The sequence below is a fragment of the Peromyscus eremicus genome, chromosome 2, assembly GCF_949786415.1.
Source record: "Peromyscus eremicus chromosome 2, PerEre_H2_v1, whole genome shotgun sequence".
In the NCBI taxonomy this organism is placed as follows: Eukaryota; Metazoa; Chordata; class Mammalia; order Rodentia; family Cricetidae; genus Peromyscus; species Peromyscus eremicus.
Window position 1 is genome coordinate 39,193,528 of NC_081417.1, and position 14,283 is coordinate 39,207,810.

At 42.6% G+C, this 14,283-nt stretch overlaps 1 protein-coding gene across 4 annotated transcripts in view; it reads right to left on the minus strand.

Moving 5' to 3' along the window:
• Mcmdc2 (minichromosome maintenance domain containing 2) overlaps positions 1 to 11,644 on the minus strand; it is a 35,365-nt gene extending 23,721 nt beyond the window's left edge. The window contains exons 1-6 of one of the 4 annotated variants that reach the window (XM_059254030.1): positions 11,583 to 11,644; positions 8,344 to 8,534; positions 8,130 to 8,260; positions 7,996 to 8,055; positions 3,608 to 3,758; positions 2,841 to 2,963 (exon numbers count right to left, since the gene is read on the minus strand). In XM_059254030.1, coding sequence (XP_059110013.1) covers positions 2,841 to 2,963; positions 3,608 to 3,758; positions 7,996 to 8,055; positions 8,130 to 8,260; positions 8,344 to 8,437 — 559 coding nt within the window. In that variant the 5' untranslated portion in view covers positions 8,438 to 8,534; positions 11,583 to 11,644. Of the gene's footprint in view, positions 1 to 2,840; positions 2,964 to 3,562; positions 3,759 to 7,995; positions 8,084 to 8,129; positions 8,261 to 8,343; positions 9,083 to 11,582 lie in introns of those variants that run through there. The other 3 variants (XM_059254028.1, XM_059254029.1, XM_059254031.1) reach the window with 3 other exon arrangements.
• Between the last annotated feature and the right edge of the window lie 2,639 nt (positions 11,645 to 14,283).

Sequence of the window (14,283 nt, forward strand, 5' to 3'; positions counted from 1 at the left end):
AGCTCCCGTCACCAAGTCCCGCCAGTCCCAGAGCCCATTTATAAAATAAACATACAAACTCTTATATTATTTAAACTGCTTGGCCATTAGCTCAGGCCTGTCATTGTCTAGCTCTTACTCTTATATTTAGCCCATTTCTATTAATCTTTACTTTGCCACATGGCTTGTGGCTTACCGGTACTTTACATCTTCCTTGTCCTGATGGCGGCTGGCAGTGTCTCCTTCTCAGCCTTCCACTTCCCAGAATTCTTTTCCTTGTCCCGCCTATACTTCCTGCCTAGCCAATGGCCAATCAGTGATTTATTTACTGACCAATCAGCAACACATTTGACATACAGACCATCCCACAATACTTCCTGCTGGAGGGGGGCGCTGTATCTTCTGGAGACAGAAAGAAAATTTTAGGATCATGGAGTAGTCTGTGAGGCTGTATATCTGAGCCAGTTGACTTGAAACCATTCTGGATGTTGAATCATCTGGGCCATGGTGTCATTGGAGACCTTTCAGGGGGTCTTGGCTGGTCAAACCTGATGTATCTTAATCTGGAACAAATCCATAGTCTCTGGCTTTCTGTGGAAACAAGAGCAGAGACTCTTTTCCAAAGCAACATATCCTTATATCCAAGTTTTGAAGTCAAGGTACCTTTAAAATATACATTTTGGCATAACTCAACAGCTTTTATAATCAAATGTTTTTCTGCAGTTACGAATATCAAAGAGAACATAATCCAGATTCTTTGTGTGGTAGCCATCTTTACGTGGCTTATTTTTTTATATTAGCGTGAGCCTATTGCTTTAAACTGCAGCCTTCTAAGCCTGAAATGGCGCAGTGGCTGCTGGCTCCGCCCACTTCAGCTTCCCAACATGGCGGCGGTCCGCTTTCCGCCAGCTCTGGGAGCCATAATTCTCAGAAATAGTGGGTCTACATTTTTACCAAAGTAGCGTGTAGCCCAGAAACCTCTTTTTTTGTTTTGTACTAGCAAAGGCTAAATTCATCACACATGGCCCAGATGATTCAACATCCAGAATGGTTTCAAGTTAACTGGCTCAGATATACAGCCTCACGGACTACTCCATGATCCTAAAATTTTCTTTCTGTCTCCAGAAGATACAGCGCCCCCCTCCAGCAGGAAGTAATAAGAGAAGCTACGCCCAAATTCCCAAATATACCAAGCTGGCTTTAGAGATGGAATTGGCTCACTCCCCCTCTAAACCCAGACATATTGCTCAAAAAAAAAAAAAAAAATGGTTAAGAGATTCTTATGTCCCAAATCAGAAGAGCCCTCTGGTGTGGGACAGACAAAAACCAATATTTTTATTTAAAGCAGGTTGATTATAAATACAATCTCTTTCTAAAGAAAAAAAGGGGATAGTTTAGATATGATAGGATGAAAGGGTAGATTAATGAACCTACTTTTAAAGAGTAACAACTTGTTTAAAATGTTTTACATCGCTATAGATTTTAGTTTATTGATACAAGTTTAAACTTAATTTTGTTATACTATATATATATTTCTATTCTTGTTTGAGGTATTATGTTTATGTAACTCATTTAAAATTGTAATGGATAATTAAAAAATAGATTAATAGTTAGTCATCTATGATAATATTTGTAGCCATGTTAGTTAAGTCTTCTAGGTATACATAGATATATTTCAGATAGATAGGTAGTCTTCAAACACTTCAAAGACCTACAGAATATGGCATTTAAAATGTTTTAAAAATTTAGACTTTCTGGACAATGAGACATGTCTGCTCCTGACAGCACCGATTTACTTCAGAGAGGAGGATGGGCATCGAAGACACTCCATACGGGAGTTTATCTTCACCTTGACAAAAATAGCCATTTGGGCAAGAAACTGTTCTTGCCTGGACTGCCTGATCAACTGGACATGCAGGACCCATACAAAGGTGACCACTGAACTTTGCTTGACAAAGTGGTCCTTCAGGTTCCTGCTTTGCAGAGAAAACTGCCAGACATTCTACAAGACACAAAAAAAAGTGAATAAGAGACTCTAGGCCTGTGGGCTGAAGACAGATGCCCCAACTTTACAAGAAAACTTTGCATGACTGTCCAGGCTCAGCTGTCTCTGTCTACCCTGCAAGACTCCCAAAAGTTGCTTGCATCCTTCTCCCATTTCTCAGACAATGTTATATCCTTCTGAGGTCTTTGATGTGGTTAAAGACTAGATACTTACAATTTTCCTTAGTTATAATAAAAGATAAGTTAGATATAAAACCTTAAACTTACAAATAAAAGATAGATAGGATCTCTTCTTTAATATTGTAACTATAATTCTTGCTTGATAATTGTTTTGTTATATGTAATTTTACTATGTTAAAATTAAAACCTTCCTTTTTAAGAAAAGAAAAGGGGAAGTGCTGTGGGATGGTCTGTATGTCAAGTGTGTTGCTGATTGGTCAGTAAATAAATCACTGATTGGCCATTGGCTAGGCAGGAAGTATAGGCGGGACAAGGAAAAGAATTCGGGGAAGTGGAAGGCTGAGAGAGAGACACTGCCAGCCGCCATCAGGACAAGGAAGATGTAAGGTACCAGTAAGCCATGAGCCATGTGGCAAAGTAAAGATTAATAGAAATGGGCTAAATATAAGAGTAAGAGCTAGACAATAACAGGCCTGAGCTAATGGCCAAGCAGTTTAAATAATGTAAGAGTCTGTGTGTTTATTTTATAAGTGGGCTCTGGGACTGGCGGGACTTGGTGGCGGGAGCTGGAGAGAAATTCTCCAGCTACAAGAATACATATTCAGTTTAAGTTTCCTTTTAAAATACAAGAGACTATTTTGAAATTTATCACAAAATGTAAACAGTTTTTTTTATACCACCAAGTACTCTAAATTTTCTGTCTTCTTGAAGTGAAGATGAACATAGGCTGCACACAAAGTCATTTCTTACTGTTGCAGATTCAGTAGCACCAGGCACATGGACTCTTATATACTGAAATCCTGAAAGAAAACAGTGGTGAGCTAAGCCGCTCTCAGATTTCACTATTTTCAATCATTTAATATTATCAGTTAGTGTTTATTACATGCTTTACATATTTATTTGGACAGGTCGTTACTATGTAGCCCAGACTAGCCTTGAACCCTCCACCCTGCTGTCTTGGCCTCCTGAGTGCTAACTAGCAACCTGTCTCTTTCTTTGCAGGGACTGTGCTAAAGCACTACTAACATGGGCATTTAAATAACAATTTCTGCATGTGGCCATGAGAAACATAATGTCAGAATATGGCATCATTTGCAGAGTTCAGAGAGGAGAGAGGAAGCATCCAACTCCACCAGCTTGTCAAGGGGAAGATGCCTCACAGAAGGGCTGACTAGGCTAAACCTTAAGCACAGAGAGAAATGCAGGAGCAAACAGTGTTCATTTGCTCTGTCAGGACACTATAAGCACTGATTAAACTGTGGAGTGCAGGAAAAGACTGCTTCAAGATCATGCCAGTAAACATATAAACGGTAGGAGACACCAAAATATCTGTTTATTACACTTTGATTGACCAATTGTACATATGGCTTGGTTTTTCGTTTCCCACTTGAACACACACCTTTTGACAGAGGGCATACTTCATCTGAACAGAGGAATCTCGCACCTTGTGTGTACTTGGTTACAGTGGTCATTGCCATCACAATTCCTTGCATCATATAAAATCTCTGAGATGTATAATTAAGTGGGAACTCACAAAGATCAAGACTGTAACTTGGCAGGGAAGGTAAATGTGTTAACTTCAGCACAATATTGATCTGATAAGAACACAAAAATGATATTAATAAAACTTGCAATCCGATTTGACTTGACTCATTATATAGTAAGAGTATTATGTAGTTTGTTATTGTCCCTATGAATCAAATATTAAACCAGATAAAATATGAAATTTAAATATAAATCCTATAACATTTATAATTAAAACTATCACAATGAACTCATTATTTTTTTCTTTAAAAATATTCATCCTCTGGATATGTATACTAAAAGACAATGGGAACCCAATAGCATTGGAAAGTTTAGTGATCTCAAATTATTAATTCTCACTAAAAGGAATCAGAGATCTTCAGTAGGAATTAGTGATTCCAAGTCTGGGATAGAAAATATAGGAGATGCCATTGTGGCATCTTCTTTCAATTTTTAAAAAATTATACTTATTGTACACACACACACACACACACACACACACACACACACGGAGGTCAGAAGACAGTCTGTGGGGTATCTGTTTTCTCTTTCTACTGTGTGGGTCCTTGTGGTGATATATTGTGTACCCTAATAAACTTTTCTGAGGATCAGAGGACAGAGCCAGCCACTAGATTAGACATAGAGGCCAGACAGTGGTGGCACACACCCTTAAGTCTATCACTCGGAAGGCAGAGATCCATCTGGATATCATGATTTCAAGGCCACACTGGAAACAGAGCCAGGCAGTGGTGGCACACACCTTTAAAACATGAGGATCAGAGGACAGAGCCAGCCACTAGATCAGACATAGAGGTCAGATGTCTTTATTAGGGTACACAATGTATCACCAAAGGTCCTAGGGATTTAATTCAGATAGCCAGGCTTGGAGGCAAATGCTTTTACCTGCAGATAGACTAAAGAGTTCATGAATTTCTCTTGTTGAAAAAAAGAAAAGAAGCCGAGTGGTGGCGGCACATGCTTTTAATCCCAGCACTTAGGAGGCAGAGCCAGGCGGATCTCTGTGAGTTCGAGGCCAGCCTGGTCTACAGAGTGAGATTCAGGACAGGCACCAAAACTACACAGAGAAACCCTGTCTCGAAAAATTAAAAAAATAAAAAAAATAATAATAATAATAAAAAAGAAAGAAGAAAAGAAATATTTGTCATTATTTCAGTTGCTATCTGTTTTCAAGTCATTACTTTTAAAAACTTTTAAAAGGAAAATAATCAAATATTTATCCTGCCTTTCCCAAACAAATTGTATTTCACAGTAACCAAATAAATGATGATAAGTAATAACTTATTTTATTTTCATCTTTTTAGTGCAAGAGATTAAAATCAGAGCCTTGCTCATGCTAGGCAAATGCTCTCCTACCCAGCTATATCCCCAGGACAGACAATTTCTTTATAGAATAATTTCAGATAATAAATTCAGAAAGAGTAGCAAAATTAGAAGAACAAACAAATTACAAGTGCTAATGAAATGATAGGCTCTGAGTGTTCTAAAACCATCAGGTGGACGTTGATAAGAAATTTTATAATGGCAGGATCATAACAATAGCATCTGAATCTGATCAACTGTGACATCATTAAAATGCCATCCATTATATCCTTATGATATGGAATATATAACTCTATGTAATGTGTTGTTAAAATGAGCTGAATCTAGACCTAAGCTTCAGAGTCACGTCTTATTTTAGATATATATAGGACACAGGGAAATAATATATGGTATCCTAAGAAAGCAATTAGACAGATCCAGATTCATAACATTCTACAGGGTAATTAACCAGCTTCCTTTAAAAAGACAGTGTTACAAAAAGGAAGGAGTGGGGTTAGCACTAGACTGAAGAAGACTCAGAGAGCCTGACAGAAGAAATCTGCTGCAATGTGTGAGCCTTGTTTTGATATCAGTTTTGATACTGATCTGTCTTTCTTTTGTGGGGGTTGCTTTCCTTTTTCTTTTCTTTTTTTTTTTTTCTTTAGATAAGCTCTTGTGTAGCCCAAGCTGGCTTCATTCCCTATGTGCCTGAAGATGACTTTAAGCCACTAATCTTCCTGTTTCCACCCCCAAAGTGATGGGGTTACAGGGCATGCACTACCTCATCCAGGCCTTGGTACTGGCTCAAAGACAAAACAAAACAAAAAACCACAATAAAAAACTCTTTAGGGCTGGGCAGTGGTGGTGCACGCCTTTAATCCCAGCACTCGGGAGGCAGAGGCAGGTGGATCTCAGTGAGTTTGAGGCCAGCTTGGACTACAGAGTGAGTTCCAGGACTCCAAAGCTACACAGAGAAACCCTGTCTCGCAAAACCAAAAAAAAAAAAAAAAAAAACACCAAAAAAACAACCTCTTCAGGGGGTTGGGGATTTAGCTCAGTGGTAGAGCACTTGCCTAGCAAGCACAAGGCCCTGGGTTCGGTCCTCAGCTCTGGAAAAAAAACAAAAAACAAAAAACAAAAAAAAAACCTCTTCAGATAAAAATTGTAAAATATTAAAATGTGGACGAGATATTACATGGTATCAAGAAAGGTGATGATGCCAGGCGGTGGTGGCACACATCTTTAATCCCAGCACTCAGGAGGCAGAGGCAGGCGGATCTCTGTGAGTTCAAGGCCAGCCTGGTCTACACAGTGAGTTCCAGGACTCCAAAGCTACACAGAGAAACCCTGTCTCGCAAAACCAAAAAAAAAAAAAAAAAAAAAAAAAAAGTGGTAGGTAATATGGGAAAAAACAAAGCATATTAAGATATTTGTGGTTCAGCTCCAGGGAGGCTAGCTAGTAAGGAAGACCCTAGGAAGGACATATGGATCGCCCAGTGGTGGAGAAATGGATGAGATCTACATGAGCAAACTGGGGGTGAGGGGGTAATGGAGGGCAAGGGACGGGGGAAAGAGGGCTTAGGGGAGAGGGAGGTTCGAGCTGGAATGGGAATAGAGTGGGAGAGCAAGGAAAGAGATGCCATGATAAATGAAGAAAGACACCATGGGAATAGGGAGAAGCAGAGTGCTAGGGAGGTCCCCAGAAATCCATACAGATGACTCCACCACAGACTGTTGGCAGTGGTCAAGAGGGTGCCTGAGCTGACCTACTCTTATCATGGAGCCCTTATCCAGTGACTGATGGAGGCACATGCAGAGATCCACGGCCGGGTCCCAGACAGGAGTCCAACTGATGAGAGAGAGGAGGGATGCTATGAACAAGAGATGTCGAGACCATGATTGGTACAGAGACAACTAGCCAAACTAGTGGAAATGATGAACTCTGGACCAATAGCCAAGGCGCCCCCATGGTACTGGACTAGGCCTTCTGGATAAGTGAGACAGTTGTTAAGCTTGAACTGTTTGGGGGGCCCACAGGCAGTGGGATCAGGACCTGTCCCTAGTGCAGCCAGCTTTTTGGAGCCTAGTGCCCATGGGGAGACACTTTATGCAGCCTTGGTGCAGGGAGGAGGGGCTTGGACATGCCTCAACTGAATGTACCAGGCTCTGCTGACTCCCCATGGGAGACCTTGCCTTAAGGAGGTGGGAGCAGGGGGTGGGTTGGGGGGAAAGGCTCAGGGCGGGAGGAGGGAGGACAGGGAAATCGGTGGTTGGTATGTAAAATGAATGGAAGATCTCTTAATTAAAAAAAAAAAAGATACTTGTGGTTAATGTTGGCTATCAACTTGGAGTTAGTAGCACCTAGGGATTAACAAAGTACACTGGTACTGTTGGGAGATGATTAACCATGGGAAGCCCACTCACCCTAAACATGGGTGAGTAGCCATGGGAAGATCTGTCCTGAAGCTGGGTAGCACTGAAACAAAACCTTCTTCCTTTAAATAGTTCTGAGCCCACATGCTGGAAGGAGAGACCCTGGATAACTCCCGCTGCTCTCTGACCAGCAGACACTCGTGATGGAATGAGCATGAGCACCCTCAAATAAAAATGATAAATACAAGTAAAAAACAGAAAAAAGAAAAAATGTGACACAGAAAATAGTATATTGAACTTTGGAAAATGTACTCTTTCTTTAAAAAAATTTTATTTATTTGTATTTTATGTATGAGTGCTCTGCATTCCAGAAGAGGGCATCAGATCCTATTGTAGATGGTTGTGAGCCCCCATGTGGTTGCTGGGAATTGAACTAAAGACCTCTAGAACAGCAGCCAGTGTTCTTAACCCCTGAGCCATCTCTCCAGCCCTGGAAAATGTACTCTTTTAATAAATTTGTGAAATTTTTACAAATTTACAAAATTACAGTAATTTGTAAGTTATTTTGAAAACTTGTACCTGAGTTTTCAAAACGTAAAGTTAATTAAAACTTACTTGAGTTTCAGTCTGTAATTGTCCAATTAATGAGAGAGTCTTGACAGCAACAAAGCAGACCTGTGATTTCAAATGAGCAAACAAGTTACTAAAATTTTCCATGTGATGTGGAAAATATTTCTTCTTTAACTTACTGATTGAAAAACTTGAGCAGCTTTTAAGGGATGGTGTAAAATGTGATTTCCAAGTTCAGCATCTAATTCGACAACATCAGAGGGGTTTATTAAAATATTGAACCGATAGACAGCGTAACTCTGTTTTGAATCTGTGAAGATACAAACGTGCAAGTCAGGACAGCTGTGTAGAAACCTGTCCGAAGGTTCTCAGCAGCCACCTTTGCTGACATACCATTGTAGTACTTGCAGTCGTCTATGAACTTTTGGAGGCCTCCACTTCTGTCAAGATAGACAAGGGCCACCTCTTTCATGTGCAGATTCGTCATTTTCTCCTTGTTAATATTCCTCTCTATTGTCAGCAAGTTAACCACAGTTGGTGGTAGAGATTACAAGTGATGAGACCCATGCAAAGAATGAAGAAACCTAGAAACAAAATAAAGCTTACCTTTGAAGACCTCTCTATAAGATGTACAGATTACTAAAACTTAAAATTGAGAATACAGCTAGGTAAACTTTCCAACTCTAAAACCTCCTCATTGAAGGAGAAACAAAACCTTTCGATTGAACCCAGACCTCACACAAGCAAGCATGTACCACTGAGTCATACTTCCAGCCACAAATAACACTTTAATCAACATTTAGTTATGAGTTAAAAGACCACAAACTTAACAGGATGCTCAAATGTCTTTCTAGCTCAGGCACTCCAAAAAATGAAAATTGAAACAAATAATTTTAGATGATGTTTATCCGTGTAAGCGTAGACTGAAGGACGAGTGTGACATAAACTGTTTCATAAATTCATTCTGGGATGACTCATTGGTAAAGGAGCTCGCTGCCCCGTCTGATGAGTCAGTTTGATCCCGGGAACCAGCATGGTGGAAGGAGGGAGCCAACTTCAGCAAGTCGTCCTTTGATCTCCCACACCTGAATCACGTACACACACACACACACACACACACACACACACACGCACGCACGCACGCACGCACATACACACACCTGAATCACACACACACACACGCGCACGCGCACACGCACACGCACACGCACACAGAGATGTAAGAAAAGAAATGTTAAATGCGGTACTATGAGCGCTAACTTGAAAAGTCAGGATTGGTTCTTGACCCAGCATTTGCTGGGGAAACTGGCTGACCTCTCTTGGCTCAGTATCTTTAGCTGAAGGAGACAAAGGCATTGAACAATTAAGGCCTCTTTCAGCTTTAAATCTTTGTCAGGGACAAACGTAGAACATTAAACTGTAGAAGTAGAGAGGGGAATATAAAAGAACTCACTTGAACAGAAAACACTGGGTAGAAACGAGATATGCTTCACAGTCACTGTGCAGTTTATTAGGAATGATACAGTTAAGACTGGAACCTGCCCCCAAGGAATCCAGTTTTTGAGAAGTCACAAATAATGACTAGCACATGTATCAAATCATTATCAACTGCTTGTTTGATAGCTATTATTTATTGGCTAGTCCACCTTCCCTAGGCACCAGGAATACAAAACATAGTGCCTATCCTTTGTGAGAATGCAGCAAGTAAAGCAGCTATGCAAACAGCTATGGGATAACTTGTAACAGAAATATGACCATGTCAGTGACCACAGAACAAGGTAAGTAAAATACTTCACAAAATATGGGTCATCCTCATGTATGGGCCATGATGTTTTTCTATTGCTCTGGACTCTTTTGGTTGAAGGCAGTGGGCTAACAAAGAAGCTATGCACTCTACTGTAAAGGGATAAAGTGAGTTTCTCTGAGGCCCTAAATACAGTAATCCTGTCCTGGAGAATCTGCCTAGAACGCACAAAGCTGGGCTCAATCCCAGCACCGCCAACAAACAAACAAACAAACAAACAAACAAACAAGGTGGTTTTTAGTGGGTGAGTATTTCTAAAATGGGGAGAGTTTTCCAAAGACAGCGGCTAACATCCCCGTTGTGAGTCATACATCATTGAATTCACCCACTTAATAACCTGAAGTTCAGGGTACTTTACACAGAGAAGTAAGTGGTGGGCCTATCCTGTTTGCTCTTACATCGGGGTCAAAATTCAGTGATTTTGAAGGTTGACATCCTTAGAATATCGGGTTTCTGCTGGGTGTGGTCCTATACACCCTTAATCCCAGCACTCAGGAAGCACAGGCAGGTAGATCCCTGAGTTCGAGGCTAGCGTGAGTTCTAGGACAGCCAGGGCCACACAAGGAAACCCTGTGTAAACTAAACCAAATCAGGTTTCTGAAGTTGGAGGACACTGGGTGAAAAGGTTAAGGAAAGCCAGACTGACATTGAGTTCTGAAGTGCAAGATGATTATACAGGAAAAGAGAAGTTTACAAAGCTTTTGGAAACAGAATTAGGTCCATTTTAAATTTTTTTATGTTGGAAATTAGCTTCTTCCTATTGCCTGTGTGGAGAACGCTTTGAAACAGCAAACAGCCAACTATCAATTTTCAACTAGTGGTGTATTTTCTCAGAGACGGAAGGACCAGTCCAGGGTATTTGGAACAAAATGGAATGGAGGCGATGAACTCTAGAATTTTTTTTGTTTTGTTTTGTTTTGTTTTGTTTTTCAAGACAAGGTTTCTCTGTGTAGCTTTGCGCCTTTCCTGGAACTCACTTGGTAGCCCAGGCTGGCCTCGAACTCACAGAGATCCGCCTGGCTCTGCCTCCCGAGTGCTGGGATTAAAGGTGTGTGCCACCACCGCCCGGCAACTCTAGAATTTTAAAGACTCCGTTCTGGACCTCATGACCAACCCGTACAACACAGAGGGAAAGATGAGGGCGAGGTCAGGTCATGGTTGCACACGTTCAGAGGCTGGGCAGAGGTAGTCTGAGTTGCATAGCAAAGCCCGGACTTGAAATCAGCTGTTGTGATGGCCAAGGCCGGCTTCCACCCCAGCACCTCCAAATAAGGGGGTGCTCAAGCAGCAGGCGCGTGCGCCTCAGACTCTCCACAGTCAGTCAGGTAGGAAAGAGGGCGACGAGAAACTGGGTCTGAAATTCAGGGGCTTCATAAGATGGACACGGAGCCCAATTGTCTGGTAAGAAGCAAGTCTTGCCGGGTATGGTGGCGCACGCCTCTAATCCCAGTCCTCAGGAGGCAGAGACAGGAGGATCTCTGTGAGTTCGAGGCCAGCGGGGACTACAGAGCCCAGGACAGCCAGAGCTACCCAGAGAAACCCCGTCTCAAAAAACAACACACACACACACACACACACACACACACACACACACACACACACACACACACGTGTCCTGGGAACGAACGCATTTACAACAGGGAATTATGAGGAGAAAAGGACACAGAGCAGGGGGAGACCCGGGTACTTGCAACTCTTCCCTCCTGTCAGGGCTGCGGGAACCGTGAGGAGGTGAGGAGACCCAGGCTCACAGAACTCGGAACTCTAGCCAGGAGAGCTCGGCTCGCGGGCCCTGCAGCCCCTCAGGAGCCTCTGGAACAAGACCCACCTGCACCGCGGGACCGCGCGGGCGGCCGCGGGCCTCTGCGCACGCGCTCTGCTCTGCAGACCGTTGGCGGGCGCGGGGTCTGCCGGGACCTCAGCCCTGCTGTCACCAGGGCAACCGGTCCCACCTGTACCACTTCAGCGCGGCTCCTCCCGCTAGGCGAAGGACAGCCGCTACCTTTGCTTCTGTTATCTCGGCCGAGGACGTTTGATATCTGTGTTAAAAAAAAAAAAAAAAAAAAAAATCAAATTCTGCTTTGGGGATGTGCAATAGCATTGCAAACTTTGGAAACACTGAGGTAGGAAGGGCTAACTCCAAGCGAAAACACGCGTGCACAGAAAAGCTTGCACATGTAAACTATTTTAACTACACCGAAGTGAACGCCTTCACGTCCAACTAGCGTCCAACAGCCGTGGAAGAGCAACGCAAGACAACACGATCGTCTTTGAATTAAAAAGAGAATGAAGCTCTTGAGTGCGCTCTGCACGATGAAAGACACGAAAGTCAGGTGTTGTGTGATGCCATTTACATGAAATATCCAGGATAGGCAAACATGTTTATAAATTTGTGATTACCTAAGACTTGGTAAGGGAAGGTGACTGCTACTGGGTAGGGGATTCCCCCTGCCCCAAAATTGTGGTAAAATACACATAACAAAATGTACCATTTTAGCCACTCTCGAGTGGAAGCTGAGTGGCATTAAATGCACACTGTTGTGAAACTACACTATTTCCAGTACTTTTTCATCTTCCCCAAACTTTGTACACAGCGATTTCCCAAGTGCCTGGCGATAACCATTCTGTCTTCTTGAAACTGGGTACTCCAGAACTCAAAAATGGAACCACAGAGCATTTGTTGTCTTGTGCCTCTTGTTTTACTTCATAAACCGTCCTAAAGGCTCATCCATGTTAGCATTGTCTTCCTTTGTAATACTCCATTAAGTGGGTAGCACACTGTCCATTGTTTCTTTTCTTGGTGCAGGGGACTGAGCCTGAACTAGACCTCAGCTCCCACGGGCTGTTGACCAAGTGATGGAGATATCCTAAAGTTGACCAAAATAATGGTTGCACAGTTCTGAATATAATAAAGCCCGTCAATTGTTGATTTTGAGGCATGGTCTCTACTACAACCCAGGATGGCCTTACATTTACTTTGTAGCCAAGGCTGGTCCTGAACTCAGTTTGTAGTGTAGGCAAGCTTTGAACTCACAATTTTGCCTCAGCTTCCAAGTGCAAGGCTTATAGGCACATTTCACCATACCTGGCTAATAGTGCCTTTTTAAATGGATGAGTTGCATAGTATGAAAACTAAACATAAAAGTTTTTATCGAACAACAAAACCACTAAAAATTGTGCTAGCTCAAGCGCACTACTTGGGCAGTAAAAACCTCTCTCCTCTTCAGGGGACAAGGTTTCAATCAGGAGGAAACCACTACACAATGTACGTCCACACACGCATGCCCCACATACCACCACATTCACTTTGTGTTTTTTGTGTCAACTCTCAGATTGTTTTGCTAACTTTGTGCTTGTGAACATAACAATACAGAAACCTTTTGACACACGGATTCCCAATTTGGGGGACAGTTTTCTGTTTTCAGTGCAAGTGAAAAGCAGAGCAACAGAAGTCACAACGACCATCGTGCAGTCTGTGGCTGATGGTTCACGTTGAGGATGCGTGGGTCTTATCCACCGCCACTTTCACATCGCTAGTATGACGGGCAACACAGTAGAAAGGGGCAAATAATACTTTTACATCATTTTGTTTTCTTGTGGCCCCCCCGGAAGGGCCTGTGTGATGATTCATCTTGATGGTTAAATTGATGGGATTTGGAATCACCAGGGACCCATGAGTCTGGGTGGACCTGTGAGAACTGTTCCTGAGAGGTTTAGCTGAAGAGGGAGATCCACCCTGAACGGGAGTGTAACACCTTGTGGACTGACGTCCTAGACTGGACAAAAAGATAGAGCATGTGAAGTATCTGACTCCTGACTGGAGACTCAGTGTAACCAACTGCTTCGCACTGTGCTGGCCCCACAGCTGCACCATGCCTACTCCATGGGAGGGGGGGGGGAGAGACTGGTCCCTCACTTTTTTGTTTGTTTTTCGAGACAATATTCCTCTGTATAGTCCCAGCTGTCCTTGAACTTGCTCTGTAAACCAGGCTGGCCACGAACTCTCAGAGATTTGCTTGCTTTTCCCTTTGAGTGCTGGGATTAAAGGTGTGTGCACCCCCTACCCCCAACCCCACTTACATTCTTTTTATATTTTTAATAACTTTATTTTATATGCATTGGTGTGAAGGTGTCAGATCCCCTGGGACTGGAGCTATAAACAATTGTAAGTTGCTATGTGGGTGCTGGGAATTGAACCTGGGTCCTCTGGAAGAACAGCCAGTGTTCTTAACCACTAGGCCATCTCTCCAGCCCCTAAAATAACTTTTTTTTCAGAGCTGAGGAGCGAACCTAGGGCCTTGTACTTGCTAGGCAAGCGCTCTACCACTGAGCTAAATCCCTACCCGCCCCCCACTTACAGTCTTGAGTTGATTTTGTTTCCTACTGTGTCATAGCCACGACAAAATCAACACAGCCTGGGATTCCCCCAATCACCCACCCAACACACACTGACAACTACCACATCTGTATTCACAGAACACACTGACAACTACCACGTCTGTATTCACAGAACACATTGACAACTACCA